The 22,941-nt window shown below is 46.3% G+C and overlaps 1 protein-coding gene across 1 annotated transcript in view; it reads left to right on the top strand.

Annotated features, from left to right (window-relative positions):
• The window catches only part of LOC142663005 (uncharacterized), a 76,336-nt gene that overhangs the window by 5,364 nt on the left and 48,031 nt on the right, over positions 1 to 22,941 (top strand). Inside the window, 3 exon segments of the mRNA XM_075841299.1 lie at positions 10,729 to 10,852; positions 13,215 to 13,312; positions 13,579 to 13,693. Coding sequence (XP_075697414.1) covers positions 10,729 to 10,852; positions 13,215 to 13,312; positions 13,579 to 13,693 — 337 coding nt within the window.

The raw sequence follows: 22,941 nt of genomic DNA, 5'->3' as shown, positions 1-22,941 counted from the left end.
TCAGGCGTTTCTGTCTCCGACTTCCCATTGACAACAATGGCAGGCAGAAAATGCATTTTTTGCTGCGTTTTTCTGCCCACGGCCGAAAAACGTCACAAAAAACCGCAACAAAAACGCGGGAAGTGTTCAAAATATGCCTCAAAATTCCGGAAGGAATTATGAGGCAGATTTTTCTACCTAAAAACTTTTCCCTTGTCCCATGAACTTTTTTATTTGATGTACATCATGTACCTGCCCTCTGCAGTCTGCACGTCCTCCGCCCGTCCTATGGGATGCTAGTACTCCGGCAGTCCTGACTTTACTCCTGCAGTCCTGACTTTACTCCGGCAGTCCTTGGCTCCTGACTGTACTGTCCTCCGCCAGAAGTCTCGCGTCGGTCGTTTAGCTCCGCCCCCTGTCCTCTCCCCTGCCTGAGCGCTCCTCCTACCACGTCCTCTTCCACTGTGTGTGGGAGGACTATCCGTGGAGTGCACAGTGTGCAGTGAACATCACCGGGCCCCCGGACCCCCCCCCCCCCGCGGCTGTCACCGGCCCCACTCGTGATGCTACTACTAGGCATGAGGGGGCCCGTGCCTCCAGGCCTGGCAGTGGCACATAATGTAATGTGCCTGACTGTCAGGGCGACACGGGCCCCCCCATGCCCCGGGCCCCGTAGCAGCTGCTACTGTGGTAGTTACGCCACTGATATTATCGTTTTTTTCAGGTTTTTTTTTATGATAAATGTACAAGCATAGATATAACAGTAGTGGATGTAGGAGAGAGAACCTATAGATAAGGTTTTGTTTTTTAACGTACATATCACTATGGCGGAGGTCGGGTGGGGAAGTATGTAGGGGGCTCACTGGCTAAGCCCTCTCTATAGAACGAGCGTGTTGGCTGTGTGTAACAGCTGACACTTCAGTGTAACGAGTGGGATCCCGCTCGTTTAATCCCTTAGATGCCATCGTCAATAGCAACCGCAACATCTAAGCCATTAGAAACGGGGGCCGCCCCCTCTGACGTGCCACTGCCCCCCCCCCCCAACAACGCGATTGCAGGGTGCCGATGGGTGGCATGGAATGCTGGGAGCCTAATGAAGGCTGTCAGGTCTGCCATCTTCATACTCCCTCCAGCAGGGCGTCATAGGAGACTGTCCGTATAACGATATACATTTATACATTAGTATTGTACTATATCATGCAAGCGATCCAATGATCACTGGTTCAGGTCCCCTAGGGGGGGCTAGTAAAAAAAGTTAAATAAATATAAAATAATAAAAACATTAAAAGTTTTAAAAAAACCTTTTCCCGTCTTTCCCCAAGTGCAATGTAAAATTTAAAAAAATGACATAACTGGTATCGCCGTATCCGTAGAAGTCTGAACTATTACAAATTAATATTATTTAACCCGCACGGTAAAGGCCATAAAAAATTTTTACTTCAATACTTCAAAAAAATGGAATAAAATGTAATTCAAATGTCTCGTATACCCCAATATGGTACCAATAGAAACTACAACCCCCGCTCAAAAAAATAAGCCCATATTGTTAGGGATCTGCCAGGTACTTCATCTAGCTATACTCCTGGGATTAATCAATCCACACCTGAGGCCAGACCTGCTCGACTGACACCATCTCCCACCAACCAGGGTGGCAGGCTCAGGAGTGGGAGAGCCTATCGCGGCCTGGTCTCTCGGAGTTAGCTCCGCCCCCTGCCCTTTATTACCTGCCCTGTGCTCTCCCTCAGTGCTTGTAATTCTTTTGGATTCCTGGCCCCACTGCTGCTTGCTCCAGCCTGCTTCTGCCGTGCTTCTGCCTTGCTGCAGTTCTGCTTGACCTGCTTGCTTGCCCTGGCTTGCTTCTGTCTCCGTGCCTGCTCGGGTGTACTCACTTCGTCCTGGTCCTGACTGTTCGTTCGCCGCCCCGTTTCCTCGTGGCGTTCCGTGGCTACTGCCCCTTCCCTTGCGTGTTCCCTGTTTGTCTTCCTGTGCACTTAGCCAGCGTAGGGACCGCCGCCCAGTTGTACCTCGTCGCCTAGGGCGGGTCGTTGCAAGTAGGCAGGGACAGGGCGGTGGGTAGATTAGGGCTCACTTTCCCTTCACCTCCTTCCTGCCATTACATAATTACAAGCCCTTACCTAGTCTACCATTTCTCCTACGCTGACGCTATCATGGACCCCCTTGAGACCCTGACCCAGCAGATGCAGGGCCTCTCCCTTCAGGTCCAGGCCCCTCACCTCACCTCTAGAACCCGACCTCAAGTTACCTGACCGGTTTTCAGGGGACCGTAAGACGTTTCTCTCCTTCCGGGAGAGTTGCAGACTGTATTTCCGCCTAAAGCCCCACTCCTCAGGTTCCGAGAACCAGCGGGTGGGTATCATCATATCCCGACTCCAGGAAGGGCCCCAAGAGTGGGCCTTCTCCTTGGCTCCTGACGCCCCTGAACTTTCCTCTGTTGATCGTTTTTTCTCTGCCCTCGAGACGAGACTGACAGGACTGCTTTAGCCGAGAGTCAGCTGGTGACCTTACGTCAGGGTAGGAGACCGGTTGAGGAATACTGTTCTGATTTTAGGAAGTGGTGCGTAGCTTCTCAGTGGAACGATCCGGCCCTAAGGTGCCAGTTTAGGTTAGGATTATCTGACGCCCTGAAGGATCTGCTGGTTAGCTACCCCTCGCCTGACTCCCTTGACCAGGTTATGGCCCTAGCAGTACGACTTGACCGACGTCTCAGGGAACGTCAGCTAGAACGCTTCAGTGTGCTCCCCTCTGACTTTTCTGCGATTCCCCCCGAGGTCCCGTCTCCTCGCCCCTCCACGGAGGACTCGGAGGTACCTATGCAACTCGGGGCCTCCATGTCCCCTCGACAACGTAGAGAGTTTCGCAGAATGAATGGTCTCTGCTTCTACTGTGGGGACGACAAGCATCTACTGAACACCTGTCACAGGCGCAAGAATAAGAAGCCGGAAAACTTCCGCGCCTAAGTGATCATCGGGGAGGTCACTTGGGCGCACAGGTATTTCCCGTTAATGTGAAACGCAATAAAATTTTGCTTCCCTTTCAGGTCTCGTTTGCTGGCCGGTCTGCCACGGGCAGTGCTTTCGTGGATTCTGGCTCATCTGCTAATATCATGTCTGTGGATTTTGCTATGTCTCTAAAGATACCTTGTATTGATTTACCTTATCCCATCCCTGTAGTAGGAATCGACTCAACCCCCCTTGCTAATGGTTATTTTACTCAGCATACTCCTGTTTTTGAACTCCTGGTTGGCTCCATGCATTTGGAGCAGTGCTCTGTACTGGTGATGCAGGGATTATCGTCTGATCTGGTATTAGGTCTTCCCTGGTTGCAGTTGCATAATCCCACATTTGATTGGAATACTGGGGATCTCACCAAATGGGGTAATGAATGTCTTATGTCATGTCTTTCTGTTAACTCTATTTCTCCCCGGGAGGAGGTAAACACGCTTCCTGAGTTTGTTCAGGACTTCGCCGATGTGTTTTCTAAGGAGGCCTCCGAGGTGTTGCCCCCCCCATAGAGATTACGATTGCGCTATCGATTTGGTGCCTGGTGCCAAGCTTCCTAAGGGTAGGATATTTAATCTTTCATGTCCTGAACGTGAAGCGATGAGGGTGTATATCCAAGAATGCCTGGCCAAGGGTTTCATTCGCCCCTCGACTTCTCCTGTAGGTGCTGGCTTCTTCTTCGTGGGGAAGAAGGATGGTGGTCTTAGGCCGTGCATTGATTATCGTAACCTGAATAAGGTCACCGTAAGGAACCAGTACCCACTTCCTTTGATTCCGGATCTTTTTAATCAGGTTCAGGGAGCCCAATGGTTTTCTAAGTTCGATCTACGGGGGGCATATAACCTTATCCGCATCAAAGAGGGGGATGAGTGGAAAACTGCGTTCAACACACCCGAGGGTCATTTCGAATACCTGGTCATGCCCTTTGGGTTGTGTAATGCCCCTGCTGTCTTCCAGAATTTTATTAATGAAATCCTGAGAGAGTACCTGGGTAATTTTCTTGTTGTGTACCTTGATGACATACTGGTGTTTTCCAAGGACTGGTCCTCCCACGTGGAGCATGTCAGGAAGGTGCTCCAGGTCCTTCGGGAGAATAATCTGTTTGCTAAGACTGAAAAATGTGTCTTTGGGGTACAGGAGATACCATTTTTAGGGCAAATCCTCACTCCTCATGAATTCCGCATGGACCCTGCCAAGGTTCAAGCTGTGGCGGAATGGGTCCAACCTGCCTCCCTTAAGGCGTTACAGTGTTTTTTAGGGTTCGCCAACTATTACAGGAGATTTATTGCCAACTTCTCGGTCGTCGCTAAGCCCCTTACGGACCTTACCCGCAAGGGTGCCGATGTCCTCCATTGGCCCCCTGAGGCCGTCCAGGCCTTTGAGACTCTCAAGAAGTGCTTTATCTCGGCCCCCGTGCTGATTCAGCCGAACCAAGAGGAGCCATTTATTGTGGAGGTTGACGCTTCCGAGGTGGGAGTGGGGGCCGTCTTGTCCCAGGGTACCAGCTCCCTCACCCATCTCCGCCCCTGTGCTTACTTCTCTAGGAAGTTTTCGCCCACGGAGAGTAACTATGATATTGGTAACCGCGAACTTCTAGCCATTAAATGGGCTTTTGAGGAGTGGCGGCACTTCCTGGAGGGGGCCAGACACCAGGTAACGGTCCTTACGGATCACAAGAATCCGGTTTTCCTAGAATCGGCCCGGAGGCTTAATCCTAGACAAGCTCGGTGGGCACTATTCTTTACCAGATTTAATTTCTTGGTTACCTATAGGGCTGGGTCCAAGAATATTAAGGCTGACGCTCTGTCACGTAGTTTCACGGCCAATCCTCCTTCCGAGAAGGATCCCGCTTGTATTTTACCCCCTGGTATAATCGTCTCTGCCACGGATTCTGATTTAGCTTCTGATATCGCGGCTGATCAGGGTGCAGCTCCCGGGAACGTCCCTGGGGACAAACTGTTTGTTCCCCTGCAATACCGGCTGAGGGTACTCAGGGAAAACCATGACTCCGCTCTATCTGGTCATCCTGGCATCTTGGGCACCAAACACCTCATTACCAGAAACTATTGGTGGCCTGGGTTGCCTAAAGATGTTAGGGCTTACGTCGCCGCTTGTGAGGTTTGCGCTAGGTCCAAAACCCCTAGGTCCCGACCTGCGGGCCTACTACGTTCCTTGCCCATTCCCCAGAGACCTTGGACCCATATCTCCATGGATTTTATCACCGATTTGCCTCCATCTCAGGGCAAGTCGGTGGTGTGGGTGGTAGTCGACCGCTTCAGCAAGATGTGCCACTTTGTGCCCCTTAAGAAGCTACCTAACGCCAAGACGTTAGCTTCTTTGTTTGTGAAACACATCCTGCGTCTCCATGGGGCCCCAGTCAATATCGTTTCTGACAGAGGGGTACAATTTGTTTCCTTATTTTGGAGAGCTTTTTGTAAAAAGTTGGAGATTGATCTGTCCTTCTCCTCCGCCTTCCATCCCGAAACTAATGGCCAAACGGAAAGGACCAACCAATCCCTGGAACAATATTTAAGGTGTTTCATCTCTGACTGTCAATTCGATTGGGTCTCATTCCTTCCCCTTGCTGAATTTTCCCTGAATAACCGGGTCAGTAACTCGTCAGGGGTCTCCCCGTTTTTCTGTAATTTCGGGTTTAACCCAAGGTTCTCCTCCGTCTCCCCTGGTTGTTCCAATAATCCTGAGGTAGAGGAGGTTCATTGGGAACTGTGCACTGTCTGGGCCCAGGTTCAGAAGAACCTAGAGGCGTCCCAGAGCGCACAAAAGATTCAGGCGGATAGTAGACGTTCTGCTAACCCCCGGTTTGTCGTCGGGGATTTGGTCTGGTTGTCGTCCAGGAACTTGCGCCTTAAGGTCCCGTCCAGGAAGTTTGCTCCCCGATTTATTGGACCTTATAAGATCATTGAAGTCCTCAACCCTGTATCCTTCCGTCTGGAGCTCCCCCCATCCTTTCGCATACATGACGTCTTCCATGCCTCCCTCCTTAAACGCTGCTCCCCGTCCTGGTCCCCCTCGAGGATACCTCCTGTTCCCGTTCTCACCCCTGAGGGGGTGGAATTCGAGGTGGCCAAGATTATGGACAGTAGGATGGTCCAGGGCTCCCTCCAGTACCTGGTCCATTGGAGAGGATACGGGCCGGAGGAGAGGACTTGGGTACCTGCCCGTGATGTTCACGCTGGGGTATTGATCAGGAGGTTCCACCTCCTCTTCCCCACTAAACCGGGTCCCCTTAGTAAGGGTCCGGTGGCCCCTCATAAAAGGGGGAGTACTGTTAGGGATCTGCCAGGTACTTCATCTAGCTATACTCCTGGGATTAATCAATCCACACCTGAGGCCAGACCTGCTCGACTGACACCATCTCCCACCAACCAGGGTGGCAGGCTCAGGAGTGGGAGAGCCTATCGCGGCCTGGTCTCTCGGAGTTAGCTCCGCCCCCTGCCCTTTATTACCTGCCCTGTGCTCTCCCTCAGTGCTTGTAATTCTTTTGGATTCCTGGCCCCACTGCTGCTTGCTCCAGCCTGCTTCTGCCGTGCTTCTGCCTTGCTGCAGTTCTGCTTGACCTGCTTGCTTGCCCTGGCGTACTCACTTCGTCCTGGTCCTGACTGTTCGTTCGCCGCCCCGTTTCCTCGTGGCGTTCCGTGGCTACTGCCCCTTCCCTTGCGTGTTCCCTGTTTGTCTTCCTGTGCACTTAGCCAGCGTAGGGACCGCCGCCCAGTTGTACCTCGTCGCCTAGGGCGGGTCGTTGCAAGTAGGCAGGGACAGGGCGGTGGGTAGATTAGGGCTCACTTTCCCTTCACCTCCTTCCTGCCATTACACATATATTGCTTAATGGATGGGAAAAAAAAGTTATGGCTCTCAGAATATGGCGATAAAAACATATTTTATTTTTAATAATCCATTTTTTTTCCTTGAAAAAGTAGCAAAATATAAAAAAAAAAAAAAATTTGTATCGCCGTACTCGTATTGACCGACAGAATAAAGTTAACATGCTGTTTTAACCACATGGTGAATGCTGTAAAAACTAAACCCCTCCAAAAAATTGAGGAATCATTGACAGGCTGTTTTGGTCCCTCCCCTTTTGTTAAACCACTCCCCTTTTCCAAAAGTGTCTAGAGGGGCGTAAAATTCTAAAAAGGGCACAATTTACCCCTATGCCTATTGCAGGTTTTATGGCATAGATTAATACACTACCCCTTAGATTTCTGCTCCACTAAAGTGAGATGTGCCAGATTTTAGAGGAGCACGCATTAAATAATAGTAATTTTTTTAGTGGAACTAGTTTAAAATGATCGTTTATACCGACCAACAGTGCATGAAAATTTTTGCCAAAAATCTTTTCCATTCATCGGAAATATATTAGAAATTTTCCTCTAGGGATAATTGTTATTGCTTTGAATGTAGCGTGTAACCAGTATGGCTAAAAACACGGTCAGTGGATTTTGCGCTAAAGATTGTGTACAGAAAGGAAATGGACAGTGTAAAATGTGCAAACTTTATTGATGTTTGTGTGTGTTGCAAAAACTTATTTGACACTTCAACTAAACAGCTGGTAAACGCCCGAGTCATGAAGTTGATAAAGGGCACAAAGGGGTTATTAGATGAGCTGCTTCTTATCTTCTCACTCATTTCTGGAAAAAAATAAACACCCAAATGTGCTGATTAGAGAGCAAGCATGCACTCTGATTGATAAGGGGGTTGATAACATGAACAATAGTTAATGTAACCCCTCCCCCTGGGGTCATCTACAGTCTTACAGGGACAGGAGGAGAAGCACAGATTCTCCTCCTCTCCCTGCACTGTCTGCAAATCCTTCTCTCCTCCTTCACCCAGGCTGAAATGAGAGCAGAAAATGGAGCAGGTTAAGATCGGGGGCTGCATATAACTCAGGCTAGCTAGAGCTTAGAATCTTAGCTTTCAAACAAGCCCAGGATCACCGCTCTAGCTTCAATCCAGCCTCATTTATAGCCGTTCGAAGCAGGGCTCGAAGTGAGAGCTGCAAGTATATTCAGCTTTCATTTTAAACTGCCTTAGCTCCAGCTAGATCATACCATATGTAAACCTTTTGGTGACAATTTTCTTATTGTAATGTATGTAGTTGATGTATGTTGATTATGAACACTTTTCTAATATACTGTAAGTGTATTAAAAACGTTGATTCGTTTCAGCCCTAGAGCTTCTATGTATTCTGTTTACATAGAAGCTGCAGTACGACGCTGTAAGCTGAATCCGTCAGTGAGCTAGACTGACGGCTTGGCTGTCAGCGGCTCCTGTGTGCCTCTGACACACAATCTAACTCCAATACTGATTACAGCTGCGTTCTTCAGCCTTTGTTACGTGGATACATAGAAACTGCAGCGCTGAAACAAAGCAAAGTTCTTAATAAATGTGTATTAGAAAAGTGCTTATGATCAACATATACATACATTAAAATAAAAGAAAATTGGCACCAAAGGATTCCATAGCCTTTAACTTTTTTTCTATGTTAACTGTTGGTAGGGAATCCCTTTACACTCTGACCAGGGAGGAGTTAGGAATGGTGACTCAATTAGAGCCTGAATATTTGCCAAAATAATAAAAAAACAGCCAAAAAAAAGACAAAATATTTTTCCATGAATATTGTGTTTAAAAAAAAATACCCCTTTCCAATCGATTTGTCCCTTTAATGATTCATTGCCATCTAGTATGTCAGAAGACTTTATTATTCTGAAGAAAGGTTAGAACCCTTTAGCTCAATATCGCTATTAAATTTTGATATCCAATCTCTGGCAAAAATATTGGCCAAAGCTATGAAAAAAGATTGAAAGACATGATTCTTCCGGATCAACGGATCAGCGGATTTATTCCTGGGCAGTCAACTCAAGACAATGTTTGGATTTTTTTTAAAAGTAATTTGCAAGTTTCAGGGAACAATTATATCGCTAGATGCATCAAAAGCATTTGACTGCGTAGAAAGGAATTTCATGTGGGAAATACTGGATGGATTACACAGGGAGATGTACTGCCAACTAGTGACCATTCTTTGGGTTGCATAAAAGATGCGATCAACCAATAAATGAGTGTTTGCTTGTTCATCGTTCCATGGCTGTCCTTTAAACACAGGGCAATGATCGAGAGCAAGCGTTCGCATGAAAGGAGGAAGCAGTGAAAGAAAGACACAGACATGCTGCCCATAGAGGTCTATAGAGAGGGTAGGGGAGAGCAGGAGGAAGGAGCAGGGAGAGAAAGGCGCACACACAGCCACGCTGCCCATAGAAGTTTCTAGAGAGGGAAGGGGAGCAGGAAGAGAGAGCAGGGAGAGAAACACACAGATGTTGCCCAGAGACGTCTAAGGAGAGGTATTAAATAATAATTTTAGATCCATGCATCATGGGTTAAAAAATTTATGATTATAGACCATACATAATGGAACCACTTGTGTCAGATGTCAATTCTTCACAGGCTAGTAAAATGTTATATGGTAATAGAGCTATTTGAGAAACAGTTGTGTGACGTGTAGGAAAGATCGAAAGATCATGTGATCATCTCATGTCCTTGTCAGATCTCTCATACCATATTAGTACATTGGGGATAAAAATGGTTTCAAAGAATCTCTATGGACCTCAATGCTATAAAAACCTAGGCCCAAAGCACGTGGACACATAGGCCAAGACACACCCTGGGGCCGATAAACACACTCAGGTCCGGGGGAGGGGTCAAGTACCTTCTATACGACACTGAGGACACAGAGATAAAGAAAGACAACTGCATAGGCAAGACTATTTACCTTTCTCCTGTAATTGCAAACCATTCTATATTTTACTGTATATTTTTCTATATATCTTTTCCTGTATATTTATTGCAATATTACTGCATGTAAATAAACCTAAAAACCTTGCATAAGTATTGTTTTCCTCCTATTTTATACGGATCAAAAATATTGAAGAAACCACAATCCATATTGAACATTGGAGACATTTAATAAGAGGGGATAGGGGGTGCAGGGGGAGAGAGAGACAGACAAACTGCCCATAGAAGTCTATTGAGAGGGAAGAAGGGAGCAGTGAGGAGACACAGGTTGCTGGTAAGATTTCTATGTCATCCCAGTGCTGAATACTCAGCTACACTGACCATTTTTGGTGTATAATGTCCTCCATGCTGCTGTTGCTTATGTACAGGCTCTAATTCTGAGTTTTTTCTGAGCTAGTTGGTGGAGCCTAGCTGCTATCATGTCTTATATACACAGCACATATTGAGAAGAGGAGAATCCCGCTCTCCTATGTCTATCAAAGACATGATAGCAGCTAGGCTGCACCAACTAGCTCAGAAAAAACTCAGAATTAGAGCCTTCAGAGCGGAAAACTGTGAAAAGGGAAACTAGTTTACTTAGTTAAAAAAGAGGAGTTAATCTAATTTGAAGTTATAGAAAAACTATAAGATATCTAGTGTGGGGTGGTGAAAATCTGCACTTAGGGAAGAGCACAGTCTGAGGCAAGTTGCGTCCCGGTACACATTTTTCTGTCTATAATTAAAACCCTGAAGCTGCAGTGCTAAAGTTAATTGTATTATCAGTAAGTTTGTAGATTAGTAGTATATACGAGGTATAATAAAATAGCCCGTAATTTTAGTGGCTTCTTCCACACCAGGAATGTGCTTTTTACACTACAGATGGTTCAAAAATTCCACGGTTGACCCTTTTACCGCATTGAGTTTCTACCGATTGTGTGTGTGTCAGGTTCCTATAAGGTGCCAGGATGTCACTGTCTATTTCTCCATGGAGGAGTGGGAGTATATAGAAGGACACAAGGATCAGTATGATGACATCATCATGGAGAATCACCAGCCACTCACATCACCAGGTAAGCGGAGGCCTTCCCTGTTCTTAACTGCAAAGTTTTGTTCACAAAGTGCAATTTGTTTTGTTAGGTTGTATTCACATGTGTCTTTTTTGTTGCGTTTCTTTGCTGTAATATTGTAATATGAATTTTTATGCTGATTTTGGAAAAATTGCTATAAAATCAATTATTGTAGTCTTTTTTAATAAAAAACAAAAAAAACAAGAATGTATCAAAATCTATGGTATAACCACGACCAAAACAGCACATGTGAATATAACCTAAAGCATAAAATACTTAGGGGGCATTTATTAAGACTGGCATTTCATACGCCATTCTTAAAAGTAAGAAATTTTAGAGTAAACTGTGACACACTTATTAAGCCTTCTAATAAATGTTTTGCATGTTTCGGCCGGGATCATGCGCCATGCTCCATACATTCTCCCCATCATCGGACATAAAATCAAAAAACGACATTCTCACATCTCCACTTCTCTACTTTTCTCCGGCTCCTACATCACTCCAGTGCCGCTCGTATAAGGTCCTGACGCTGAGCAGTGTCAGGGACTTATACGCGATGCATGACTTCAACGTCATCAGTGCTGCATCGGTTACAACTTCCCGGTGCTGCCTGGAGTCATTACGCTGTAACAACAGCGCTGGAGTGATGAGTGAGCCGTAGGGGAGAAGAGGAACAGTAAGGTGAGTATAATTTTATTTTTTTCAATGTTTAATGTGGGGGCAAGTGGTTAGTCCAATCGGGGAGGGGGTAAGGTAAGGGTGTAGATTTCCTCCTTAATTTACCCCAGAAATTTTAATAAATCTGTCGGGCCCCCTTTCCCCAAGGCCATGTGCGTTTCCACAAAGTTAGCGAAGGTGGCGGAAAAGCCCAAAAGTCGCAATTTTTCTGGTGTAGAAATGTTAATAAATTACACCATTGGTTTAGATGTGGCATCCACACCAAAATTACCATTAAACTGCACAGTGTGATTGTCATGTCCGTGGCTGCGGGGTGTCAGCTGCAATCTCCCCCTGACAGCTGCAGCCACGAGTCGGCAAGCGCTGGCCCCACCCTCCTCCTCAGGAGACGCCAGCTCTCGCTTCCACTCACCTCAGCTGGATCCCGTAGGGTGCGCGCGCACGGTCGTGCCCGCTCTTAAAGGGGCAGCGCGCACACCGGACTTTCATGAACATCAGGCCGTGAGTACCCTGAACTATAAGAAGGGTCCAGCCCCCTGCTTTGATGCCTGAGCGTTGTTGTTGGTCTCCTAGTGTGTTCCTGTTCCCTGCATTCCATACTATCCTGGTCGAGTACTGTGCTGAGCCAAAGTCGTGCCGTGCTGTATACCATGCCTGACCTGCTTCACCTCACCTGACGTCTACCTGCTGCCTAGTCCCAGCTGAGCCTGCCTTGCTACTATCCTAGCTGCCACAGGTACCTATACGTACTATAGAGATTGACATGTGCTCTGTTGGCCAGCTGCCATACCACAAAGGCGGTACGGCCCTGTGGGTCCACAGACCCTTCGTGACAGTACGCTCAGGCCATGGAACCCGCTGGTCATTTCAAGACCATGACGACGTCTCAAGAGATGCGGGCGGATATTCTAGACCTCCGGAATCGACAGGCCCAACTCCTTCAGGCGTTGAACATTCTTGCACGTCGGCAGGAGGCACAAGCTGCAGTTCCTCCTACTACACCTCCTGGCAGTGTTGATCCGCAGACTACACCTCTTGGCAGTGTTGAACCGCGTGTTTCTTTGACACTTCCTGACAGCTATGATGGAGACGCAAGTACCTGTCGTGGATTTCTGAATCCGTGCCAGATCCACTTCAGCCTGTATTCTAGGACATTTTTGTCTGATGGCGCAAGGGTCGCTTTCATCATCTCTCTCCTCACTGGCAAAGCTCTTGCATGGGCGAACCCTATCTGGGAGAGACCAGGACCAGAGACCCGTGACTTCCAAGCCTTCCTCCGGACTTTTCGTATGGTGTCTGAGGAGCCTGGTCGGGTCCACAGACCCTTCGTGACAGTGATCTAGGCAGAGTAGTTCCGGGGATCACCAAGAAATGTCCATTAGCTGATGTTTGGATTTGTCGGATTGATTTTCTTTGTACGAATGCTAGAGCAACCATACATTTTGGGACTTTGATTGCGCCTTTTTTAACATTTTGTCTTTGATAAATGAGGCTAAAAGTACATTTACAGCTTGAACTTGTCCACTTTTTCACCTGTTTTCTTTGTCGAATTGATATGACATGTTGCCAATTTTGGCGCAATTTTAGATGTGACTATTTACCTTTGCATCTTCTGCTAATCTCTTGTTTTAACTGAATAATAAATGTAGGCCATTGTCTTCAGTCACTAGTTGTGTGTCTTCTACAGATGAATTTAGTAAGGCGGAAACTCCGGAGAGATGTCCCAGTCCTCTATACTCCAAGAATGATCCAGAGGAGAATCGGAATGTCCCACAGGATCATAAGGTATATGGAATTACCAAATGCTGTATATGATAGCGTTCGATCTCAGGTCATGAATTTCAACATTATTGTATTTTATATTGTTTTAAAATATTTAGGGAGGTGATAAACTGAAATTAGGAGTTTATCTATTTTGTATAAGTATACACTGCTGCCATCAAATATTTTGTTGTCATGATTGTTGGCGGAGACAAATTTTTGGTTTCTTTTTGAACTTTTCCAACTTTCTTCTTAATTTTACATCATTTGTTCCATACGTGGTGAATTAGGTTACAAAAATGACTGATCTAAAAGCTGAAGACATAAGAGAAGTAGAAGAAGCAACGTCTATGGGTGTAACCAAACTGTGTAAGGAGGAGGCAATTCCTACAGAGATCCGCACCGGTGAGTTATAACTGTTAAATGCTTAAAAAAAGTTCAAAATAACTTTCACATATCTGCTTTGTTGCCTTTAAGCTCTACTGTTGATGATTTTAGTTCCTCCTTTAACCACGTACCACCGCAGCCACTTTTGGCCTTTGAGACAGAGCCCGATTTTTCAAATTTGACGTATCACTTTATGTGGTAAAAAATGTAGAATGCTATTAGTTATCCAAGCGATTCCTAGATATTATTTTTGTTAAATCCTTTCTTTTTTCTATTGTACTTTGTTAGTGGAGAATTTTAGTTGATACTTTCTGTCTTTATTTGTTAAAAACACCAAAATGTATAGATTCTTATACGACACAAAATAGTTACTAATTACATTTACCATATGTCTTCTTTATGTTGGCATCCATTTTTTTAAATCCTTTCCTTTTTTTTGGGGCATCAGAAGGCTTATAAGATTAATCAAATAAGTGCACTCTAATAGCATTAGTACTGCGGGCTAGGCACAGTTCAAATCAGAAGCGTCCCCCCCCCATAAATTACCACATAGATAGCTCCATAGTATATAACAACCACAAAGAAGAAACAAGAGCTTGTAGCCAATATTATATATAAAAAATAGAATTTTATTAACATATATAACAAACAAGGTTTAAAAATAGATGAAAGGACAAGACCCTAGTATAAATATAGTAGCGATTGCTGACACTTGTAGTACAAAGTAATAAGGTATCTGTGTTACAAACTATCTGATCATATACACATTCATGTAACAAAGGCTCCCCTGTTTAGAAATTAATGAACCATTGAAAAATATAGAGAACCAATAGTTAGTTGTGAGAGCAAAGGGAAGCCAAAGGTTCTAGTAAAGTGCTAATGCATAAGTATAGTATATGGAACAGATAGCAACAGCTTACCCATAAATGCAAAAGTAGTAATGGTCAGTGCTCGCTCCAGCACATAAGCCTCAACGCGCGTTTCGCTGACAAGGTGCTTCCTCAGGGGGGATGTGTGTCCATATATCTGTTCCATATACTATACTTATGCATTAGCCCTTGCCCTACCTGACAATATTCACCTCCATAATTACCACTCCCACCACGGCTATCACCAACCCCACTATCACAGCTATACGTCTCGGCCACCGCTTGCACCACAGCCGCAACACACTGCAAAAGCTAACTGTCCTCAAAGAACTCCTCACCATCACTATGTTGTTGAGTATCTTCCTTATCTGTAGAATCCGGAGTGCTGGCTTTTAGGATAAAATGTGGCACCCCACTAAGAGGGGGTAGGGAAGACAGAAATGATGGAAGGGAAAGGCTTCTATTAGTGTGCCAAGTAACTGTAGAGGAGTTTTAGAATAAAAGACAAGCTGACAGTCCGTGATCTGCCTTCCTTCCTGAATGCACTCATCTCGCTGGCCATGAAAATTGACATACAATTCATAGAATGTACCCAGGAGCCCTCTCATAAATGCAGATGAAAGAAGGTTCCCCAGACTTGCTTCGTCCCATGGCTCTCTGAAGACAAACCCATGAATGAAGAAGGCCAGCATAGTCGTAAAGAAAATGTATATATTGCGGTTAAAAAGGTTACTTTGTTCGCAACTGCCCCATATAGTTGGGAAACTCAAGCTTTTAGGGTTGGTAGATGGGACGACCCTAGGTGGATAGAGCCTCTCTCCAAAGTTGACTATGCCCGTGAAGTTTTTCTTTGGTAACACTTTTGCCACCGTCCATGGACCTAGTGACTAGTCCTTGCCGGCCGGGTGTTAGTCTGAAGAAAGCCTTGGCAGTGGATTCCATAAGTGGCCAGTGCCTTCCTGACCCCATTCTGTTTATCACACAGCTTCTGACTCTGCAGGTGGGGGTACTTCACTCGGAGCAGATCTCCTTCTATGTGTTGCCGGTCTCCATTAACTCCTTGTTTCTGGGCTTATCCTGGCTACGGCAACACGCCTTGTGCTTGATTAGAACTCCGGCCAAGTTCTTCAGTGGGGGTCAAGCTGCCGTACCAAGTACCTGACACCGGTCGAACCTGCCTCTGCCACAGAACCTGTCTGGTCTGCCTCCTCGCTACACGGCCTATGCAGACATCTTCAGCAAAAAGGAGGCAGAGACGTTGCTGCCACATCGACCCTATGACTGTTCTGTTGATATGCTGCCAGGGTCAGCTCCTCCTTTGGGTCGTGTCTATCCATTGTCCCTGCCAGAGACTCAAGCAATGTCAGAGTACATCAGAGAAAACCTGGAAAGGGGATTTATTAGGAAGTGTTCTTCGCTGGTCGGAGCCGGGTTCTTCTTCGTCCAGAAGGATGGATATCTAAGTCCATGCATAGGTGATCATGGACTCAACAAGGTAACAGTAAAAAACAAATAGCCTCTACCATTGATTGCTGAACTCTTTGACAGGATCTGTGGAGTCAAGATCTTCACCAAACTGAATCTGCACGGAGCATACAACATAATCCACATCCGGGAAGGCGACGAGTGGAGATGGTGTTTAATACTCATGATGGCAATTATGAGTACCTTGTTATGCCGTTCATACACTCAGGCTGGGTTCACACGACCTATTCTCAGACGTTTTGGAGGCGTTTTACGCCTCGAAATACGTCTGAAAACAAGCCTCGAATACGTCAGCAAATATTTGCCCATTCATTTCAGTGGGTTTGCCGATATACTGTGCCGACGACCTGTAATTTTACGCGTCGCTGTCAAAAGACGGCGCGTAAAATAACAGCCTTGTTAAAGAAGTGCAGGACACTTCTTGGGATGTAATTGGAGCCGTTTTTCATTGAATCCAATGTGGCGACGGGTCCTCCTCCTGTTGGAAGTCCCCACTGCCAAGTTTCGTACCTACTCCGGTGGCTTCGTCCTGCCCCTCTTCCAGGCAGCTGGCATCTGCTGTGTTCCTCTGCTCATGGCCGCAATGTGTCTACCCTGTATCCAATTATCCGCTACCAGCCTTTATCCAACTATTTGTTATCATCCAGTGTCCAGCTACCTGTCTGGGTCCAGCTAGCCGCTACCTGCCTGGGTCCAGCTAGCCGCTACCTGCCTGGGTCCAGCTAGCCGCTACCTGCCTGGGTCCAGCTAGCCGCTACCTGCCTGGGTCCAGCTAGCCGCTACCTGTCTCTGCCCAGCTACCTGCTATCAGCCTGGGTCTATCTGTGTGCTGCAAGTCTGCCTTTGTCTGTGACAAGCCTGAAGCTTCCATCCATCAAGGAACCATCTGGCAGTGCATGAACCTGGTCCGCTTGGCCAGCAGCTACTCTACTGGGACCACCTCAAGAGGTAGCGACCTGGTAGTCTTCCAACAGTGAATACCAGATCCCTGTAGAGGGGTTAAATGGTAAAGACCGGGGAGGCTACTTAGATAACGCCCTTAGAGATGGCCCAAAGCCGCTGGTCGTAATATTACCATTAATCGTTACTATAGAAAGTAGATATTTGAGTATTAGGTTGAAATGCGTCACACACATCCCCAGTGATAGATTTAGCCCCTGGAAAAAAGTACTTTAGACCTGATGGAGTCAAATTATATCATAACCTATCCAATCAGACATGTGCGAACATATAGTGTCTATAATCGTTACTTCGTTTTGATGTCGAGCTTCTTCCAATTGCCTGTATTTCCGAAACATCTATGGCACCTCTTAGATCCCTGTATCATGTAAAAAAGAAAGTAAGAGAAATAATAAATATCTCATACATACTATTGGTAATGGTAATTAAAAAGAGCAAAAAAGGAAGATCTTAGTTAATGATCATTGGTATTGGAAATCATAATATGGAGCAATAGCTACCTTATTAGGGAGTTTAGAGAAAAGAGGCAAAACTCAGCTTTTTATTCAGCAATTTCTGGGAAACGGTATCCAGGGTTTAGATCCATGTTGCTTCTTTCTGAGTAAGAATACGTTTTAAGTTGCCCCCCCCCCCCTCCCATTGATCAGAACACGGTCAATCCCTCTTACCATCAATTGTCTGCTATTGCAGTCATGTGCGCCTTCAAGTGTCTGGAAAGGGTCTTTAACTTTGATAAGCCCACTTCAGTTTCAGCTGCCTGCATGTCGAGATCGTTCTCCCTGACAAGACATTGAAGTTCTTGTGACGTAAGGCCAACGTACACTTTGTCACATGGACAGTAGTCTCAACATTTTGGCACACCACACACCTCCCACAGGGTTTGCATCCCCCTTTTGTGCCGAATATCTTACCGGTAATCTTTCCCGGATAATAACTCTGCACTAGTAGATTTATTTTGATCTCTGTTACGATAAGGATGGTACCCTCGGTAGGTATTGGTTTAACAGTCATCTGTGCATAATATGTCCTAATATTGCTTCCCTCATTTCATGACGTCTGGAATTGAAGGGATATATGAATCTTGCAATATCCCATCTCTGTTTGGAGATTCTTTTGGCAACTAACAGATTATGCCTTTTGGAGGATTACTCCCTTCTCTGGTTCTCAATATTTCCTTAATTCCTTTCCTTCATTGGAAAAGATCCAGAAGATTATTGTAACGTCTATGGCCACGGTCCGTCGTTCGGTCGTTAACCTCGACGGCCGTGGCCATGGACAGCTTACCTCATTGCAGCATCATCCTCCTGTCAGGTGCCGCCACTCACTTCCGGAGTCAGAGTGTCCTTAAAGGGCCAGTGCGCACATTTTTGCAGAAACTGCAATTTAGCCCAGGATGCCCTGGGCTATAAAAAGGGTCTCTGTCTCCTTGCTCTTTGCCAGAGCGTTGTTCGTTACCCATTGTTTGTCGTGCTTATGGTCTCCCAGTGTCTTCCAGTGTACCTTGCTCCCGTATCCCGTTTCCGTGCTACCTAGTGCTATTGCCGTGCTGTGCTATTTGCCGTGCTGTGCTACAGCCTATGCTTGATCTGCTACGCCTCACCTGACTACTTCCCACTGCCTGGTCCTGGACTTGTCTGCCTCGCTACTGCCTACGATTGCCTCCGGTACCCTCGCTGAACTAATTGAACTCTGTACCTGTTTGGCCAGCTGCCATCCCGCTACGCGGTACGGCCCAGTGAGTCCACACCCCGCATCGTGACAGTACGCTCTGGCCATGGACTCCGATGGTCAATTCAAGGGCTTGGCACCCTCCAAAGCCATGCAGGTGGATCTGCTGGATCTCCGAGCTAGGCAGGATCAGCTCCTCGTGAAAGTGGACACTATGGCGCAGCAGTTGCTTCTCTTCTTCTATGCAAGTTCTTCAAGCCGACCCTCCTGGCAGTTCCTGTACGGATCCTCGGTTCTTGCTGCCATTGCCCGCTCTGTTCGATGGAGACGCCAGTGCTTGTCGGGGGTTTCTGAACCAATGCCACATTCATTTTACCCTGCACTCTCGAGCATTTCCGTCAGATGGAGCCAAGATCGCATTCATCATCTCCCTCCTGACTGGCAAGGCCCTGGCATGGGCTAATCCTATCTGGGAACGTCAGGGATCCAAGACCCGAGACTTCCAGGAGTTCGTGCGAATATTCCGAACTGTTTTTGAGGAGCCTGGGTGAGTCTCATCGGCAGCCACTGCCATATTCAACCTTCGCCAAGAGGACACCTCCGTGGGCGAGTATACGATCCAGTTCCGGACTCTGGCAGGAGTGCTATCCTGGAACAATGAGGCCTTCGTGGCATCCTATTGGCATGGCCTGTCGTCCGAGATCAAGGATGAACTGGCTGCTCGAGATCTGCCTTGGACGACTTGATTCTGCTTGCCACTCGGGTAGACATAAGGCTGAGGGAAAGATCTCACGAGGTTCGTCAGGAGCGTCGGCGCCCTAGACTGGCGCCCAACTTTCAGCAACCCCTCTTGCCTGCTTCTATTGCTTTGCCCGGGGTCCTGATGCAGGTAGACCGACTAAAATTATCGGTCCAGGAGAAACCGCGCAGGCACACCTCTGGACTTTGCTTATATTGTGGCCTCGCTGGCCATGTCGTGCGTCTGTGTCCTCACAAGCCAAAAAACCCCAGCACCTAGGTTTGGTTGGAGAGACAACCCTGGGCGTCAACACATTGAATCAAGAATTCTCTTCCAAACTATTCATTCCCGTAACCATCTTTGCTGGCGAGAGGTCCCATCAGGTCTCCGAATATCTGGACTCCGGCTCTGCAGCCAACTTAGTCTGCCAGGATCTTGTGGATCTCCTACAGTTTCCTACTATCCCGCTTGAAAGGCCGCTGATCGTCGCCTAGGTGGATGGACTGCCATTGCCGGACCCAGTTGTGTCCGTAACCAAGCCTTTGAGACTCCAAGTGGGAGCCCTTCATGCTGAACTCATCTCCCTGTTCGTCCTGTCCAAGGCCGTCAACCCCGTGCTGCTGGATTTGCCTTGGCTTCGTCTGCACGCCCCCGTCCTGGATTGGAACTCTGGAGAGGTTCTCCAGTGGGGCACAAAGTGTCTTGACCACTGTCTGGGTCATATACAGTCGCCACAGCCTACTCCTCTTCAGTCTTTGACAGGTTTGCCTCCCTGTTTCTCCATGTTCGGCGATGTCTTCAATAAAAAGGAGGCCGAGACCTTGCCGCCACACCGGGCATATGACTGACCGATCGACCTGGTTCCGGAATTGTCTCCTCCTCGTGGTAGAGTGTACCTGCTCTCCCTGCCAGAGACCCAGTCCATGTCGGCCTACATTGAGAACCTGGAGAGGGGTTTCATTCGTAAATCCTCATACCCGGCCGGAGTGGGGTTCTTCTTTGTTAAAAAGAAAGATGGATCGTTACGACCTTGCATTGACTTATGACCTTAAAGGGCCAGTGCGTGCATTTTTGCAGGAACTTTGCAATTTAGTCCAGGATGCCCTGGGCTATAAAAAGGGGCTCTGTCTCCTTGCCAGAGTGTTGTTCATTACCCATTGTTTGTCGTGCTTATGGTCTTCCAGTTTCACAGTGTACCTTGCTCCCCTACCCCGTTTCCGTGCTACCTAGTGCTATTGCTGTGCTGTGCTATGCTACAGCCTACGCTTGATCTGCTACACCTCACCTGACTACTTCCCGCCGCCTGGTCCTGGACGTGCCTGCCTCGCTGCTGCCTACAATTGCCTCAGGTACCCTCGCTGAACTAATTGAACTCTATACTTACCTGTTTGGCCAGCTGCCATCCCGCTATGCGGTACGGCCCAGTGGGTCCACACCCCGCATCGTGACAATTATCAAGAATAGTCCTACAGGTATGCTGTTAATAAGACTTGATGGGTGCGAGAAGTCTGCATTAATCGATGTTGATTCTCGCAAGACGTCGGTATTTGCCCCTCTTCATCCACATGAAACATGCAAGAATTCAATTTTCTTTCTCCCTGCCTTGAAGGTCAGTTTAACATTCATATTGTTGTTGTTCAATGTATTCATGAATGTATCCAATTCATGGGACGTCCCCTGCCAATTAAAGATGTCATGAATATACCGCCCCCACAGATGCAGTCTCTCTATGACGGGGATAGGGTAGATAAGGAATATCTTGCGCTCCCACAGCCCCAGGTTAGTATATGAAGGCACACAAGCCGCCCTCATAGCTGTGCCCCGGAGCTGTAGGTACACTGACTCTATGAACAGGAAAAAATTGTGCAATAATAAGATTTCGATAAGTTGCAATGCAAGTTCACCTATATCACAATCTACTTGAGAAATGGATAAGAAATATCTTGTTACCTCCAAGGCATCCGTATGGAGAATTGAGGTGTATAAGGATTCGACTTCTCATGTGACATGTAAAAACATGCTACCATGGGATTATCCAGAATTAATCCATCATATTGTTATTTATTGATAGTACCCCTGGAAACAGCCTCCAATAAAATATTTTTAAGTTCAATCTGATATTTACTGAGGGGATTGAAAGTAAGTTTTTGTAGTAGGTTGTCTAAACGCCTCTTATTCATACATGGCTTTGGGCCAGACGACGACAAGCCACCCTAGTCAGAGTATTTCATGACAACGTCGTGCATCTGGCCCTGCTCCCTAATTGCTACCCTAATTGTCCTGTCTAATAGTTCTTGGGATGCATTTAAATTCCTCACAAGTTTAACGAACAATTCTATATTAGGGAAGAGGGAAAAATCAGGGCCATTTTTGGATTTGGGTAATATACTGGTAAGGAACTTAACTTTTTAGGTTTGTGTGTTTTATTCCTCCAATTCCTGAAGTGTTCTTCAGGCCTCCTGTTCTTCTCGTGGTGTAAAGATGCTTGGTACTGTGTCTTGATGGTAAATTCGTTTAAAAATACGTTTTCGTGTAAATAAATGCAGATCATTTATGGCTGTAAATTGTTCAAAACTGTCAGAAGGAGCAAAATAAAGACGGAGGCTTAAAACCTCTATTTGGGCCTGTCTTAGCTTCCAGGATACTATTCTCTTTTCTGTGTTTGGATTGGGGCCTTCTGTTTGAGTTAAATTTCCTTTTCCAATATCGTGTTGTGCTATATAACCGTGAGCGCTACTCCCCTCCAGTTGATGTATATGAAAACACCGATGGTGTTCTGCTTCTAGGTCTTTGCTTGCCCTTTTTTCACATGTAAACATGATCCATTTGCATGTCCATCGCATCTCTGATATTTTTTTTTACTTGACCATTTTAATCTGCTTCTCCCATATCTGGAACTCCTCCAATTCTGTATTCCATATCTCCATAGCCGTAGGGACTAGGAGACGACCCAACTAGACTTCAAAGTCAGCTATCCAACATCTCCATAGATTTAAAATTCTCATTTATAATCAATTGCATCAGGAATTTGAAGCTTACCTCCTCCCACGTGGTGCTAAATGTTTCATCATCTACCCCGTATGACGTGAAGAGTTGTATTCTTAAACCCCTCGGAGTAAAGTTTTTACTCGCATAATTTTTCAATGGTAGTCTTCCACCATATTTTGGTTTTTCGATGTATTTATATTTGGCGACTGAGATATGTATTTGGCTATTCAATTTTCAGTTTAGGATCCAAAGGCACCTAGATGATGATTTCTTTTTTTTTAGCCTGGAGCATTACCATAAACATAGACCCATGATACATTGTGAAAATGCTACACAGCCGTTTACGCCCGTGGGTTCCATCATGCAATTTTGCATCAAAGTGTAACTTTTTTAAATAACAAAATGCATACAAATTCACATTTGTGGCTATAAGTCCGACTCAAGCAGAGTCTTAAATTCCCAAAATTTCAAGATGCACAGAGTTCATATATGCAAAATCTGTGTATGTCTACATGCACATACACTATATGGACAAAAATGTTAACACACCTTTTTTC

The sequence above is a fragment of the Rhinoderma darwinii genome, chromosome 11, assembly GCF_050947455.1.
Source record: "Rhinoderma darwinii isolate aRhiDar2 chromosome 11, aRhiDar2.hap1, whole genome shotgun sequence".
Taxonomy (NCBI): domain Eukaryota; kingdom Metazoa; phylum Chordata; class Amphibia; order Anura; family Rhinodermatidae; genus Rhinoderma; species Rhinoderma darwinii.
Note: the sequence above shows the minus strand (reverse complement) of the source record. Positions and strands in the feature narration are given on the sequence as shown.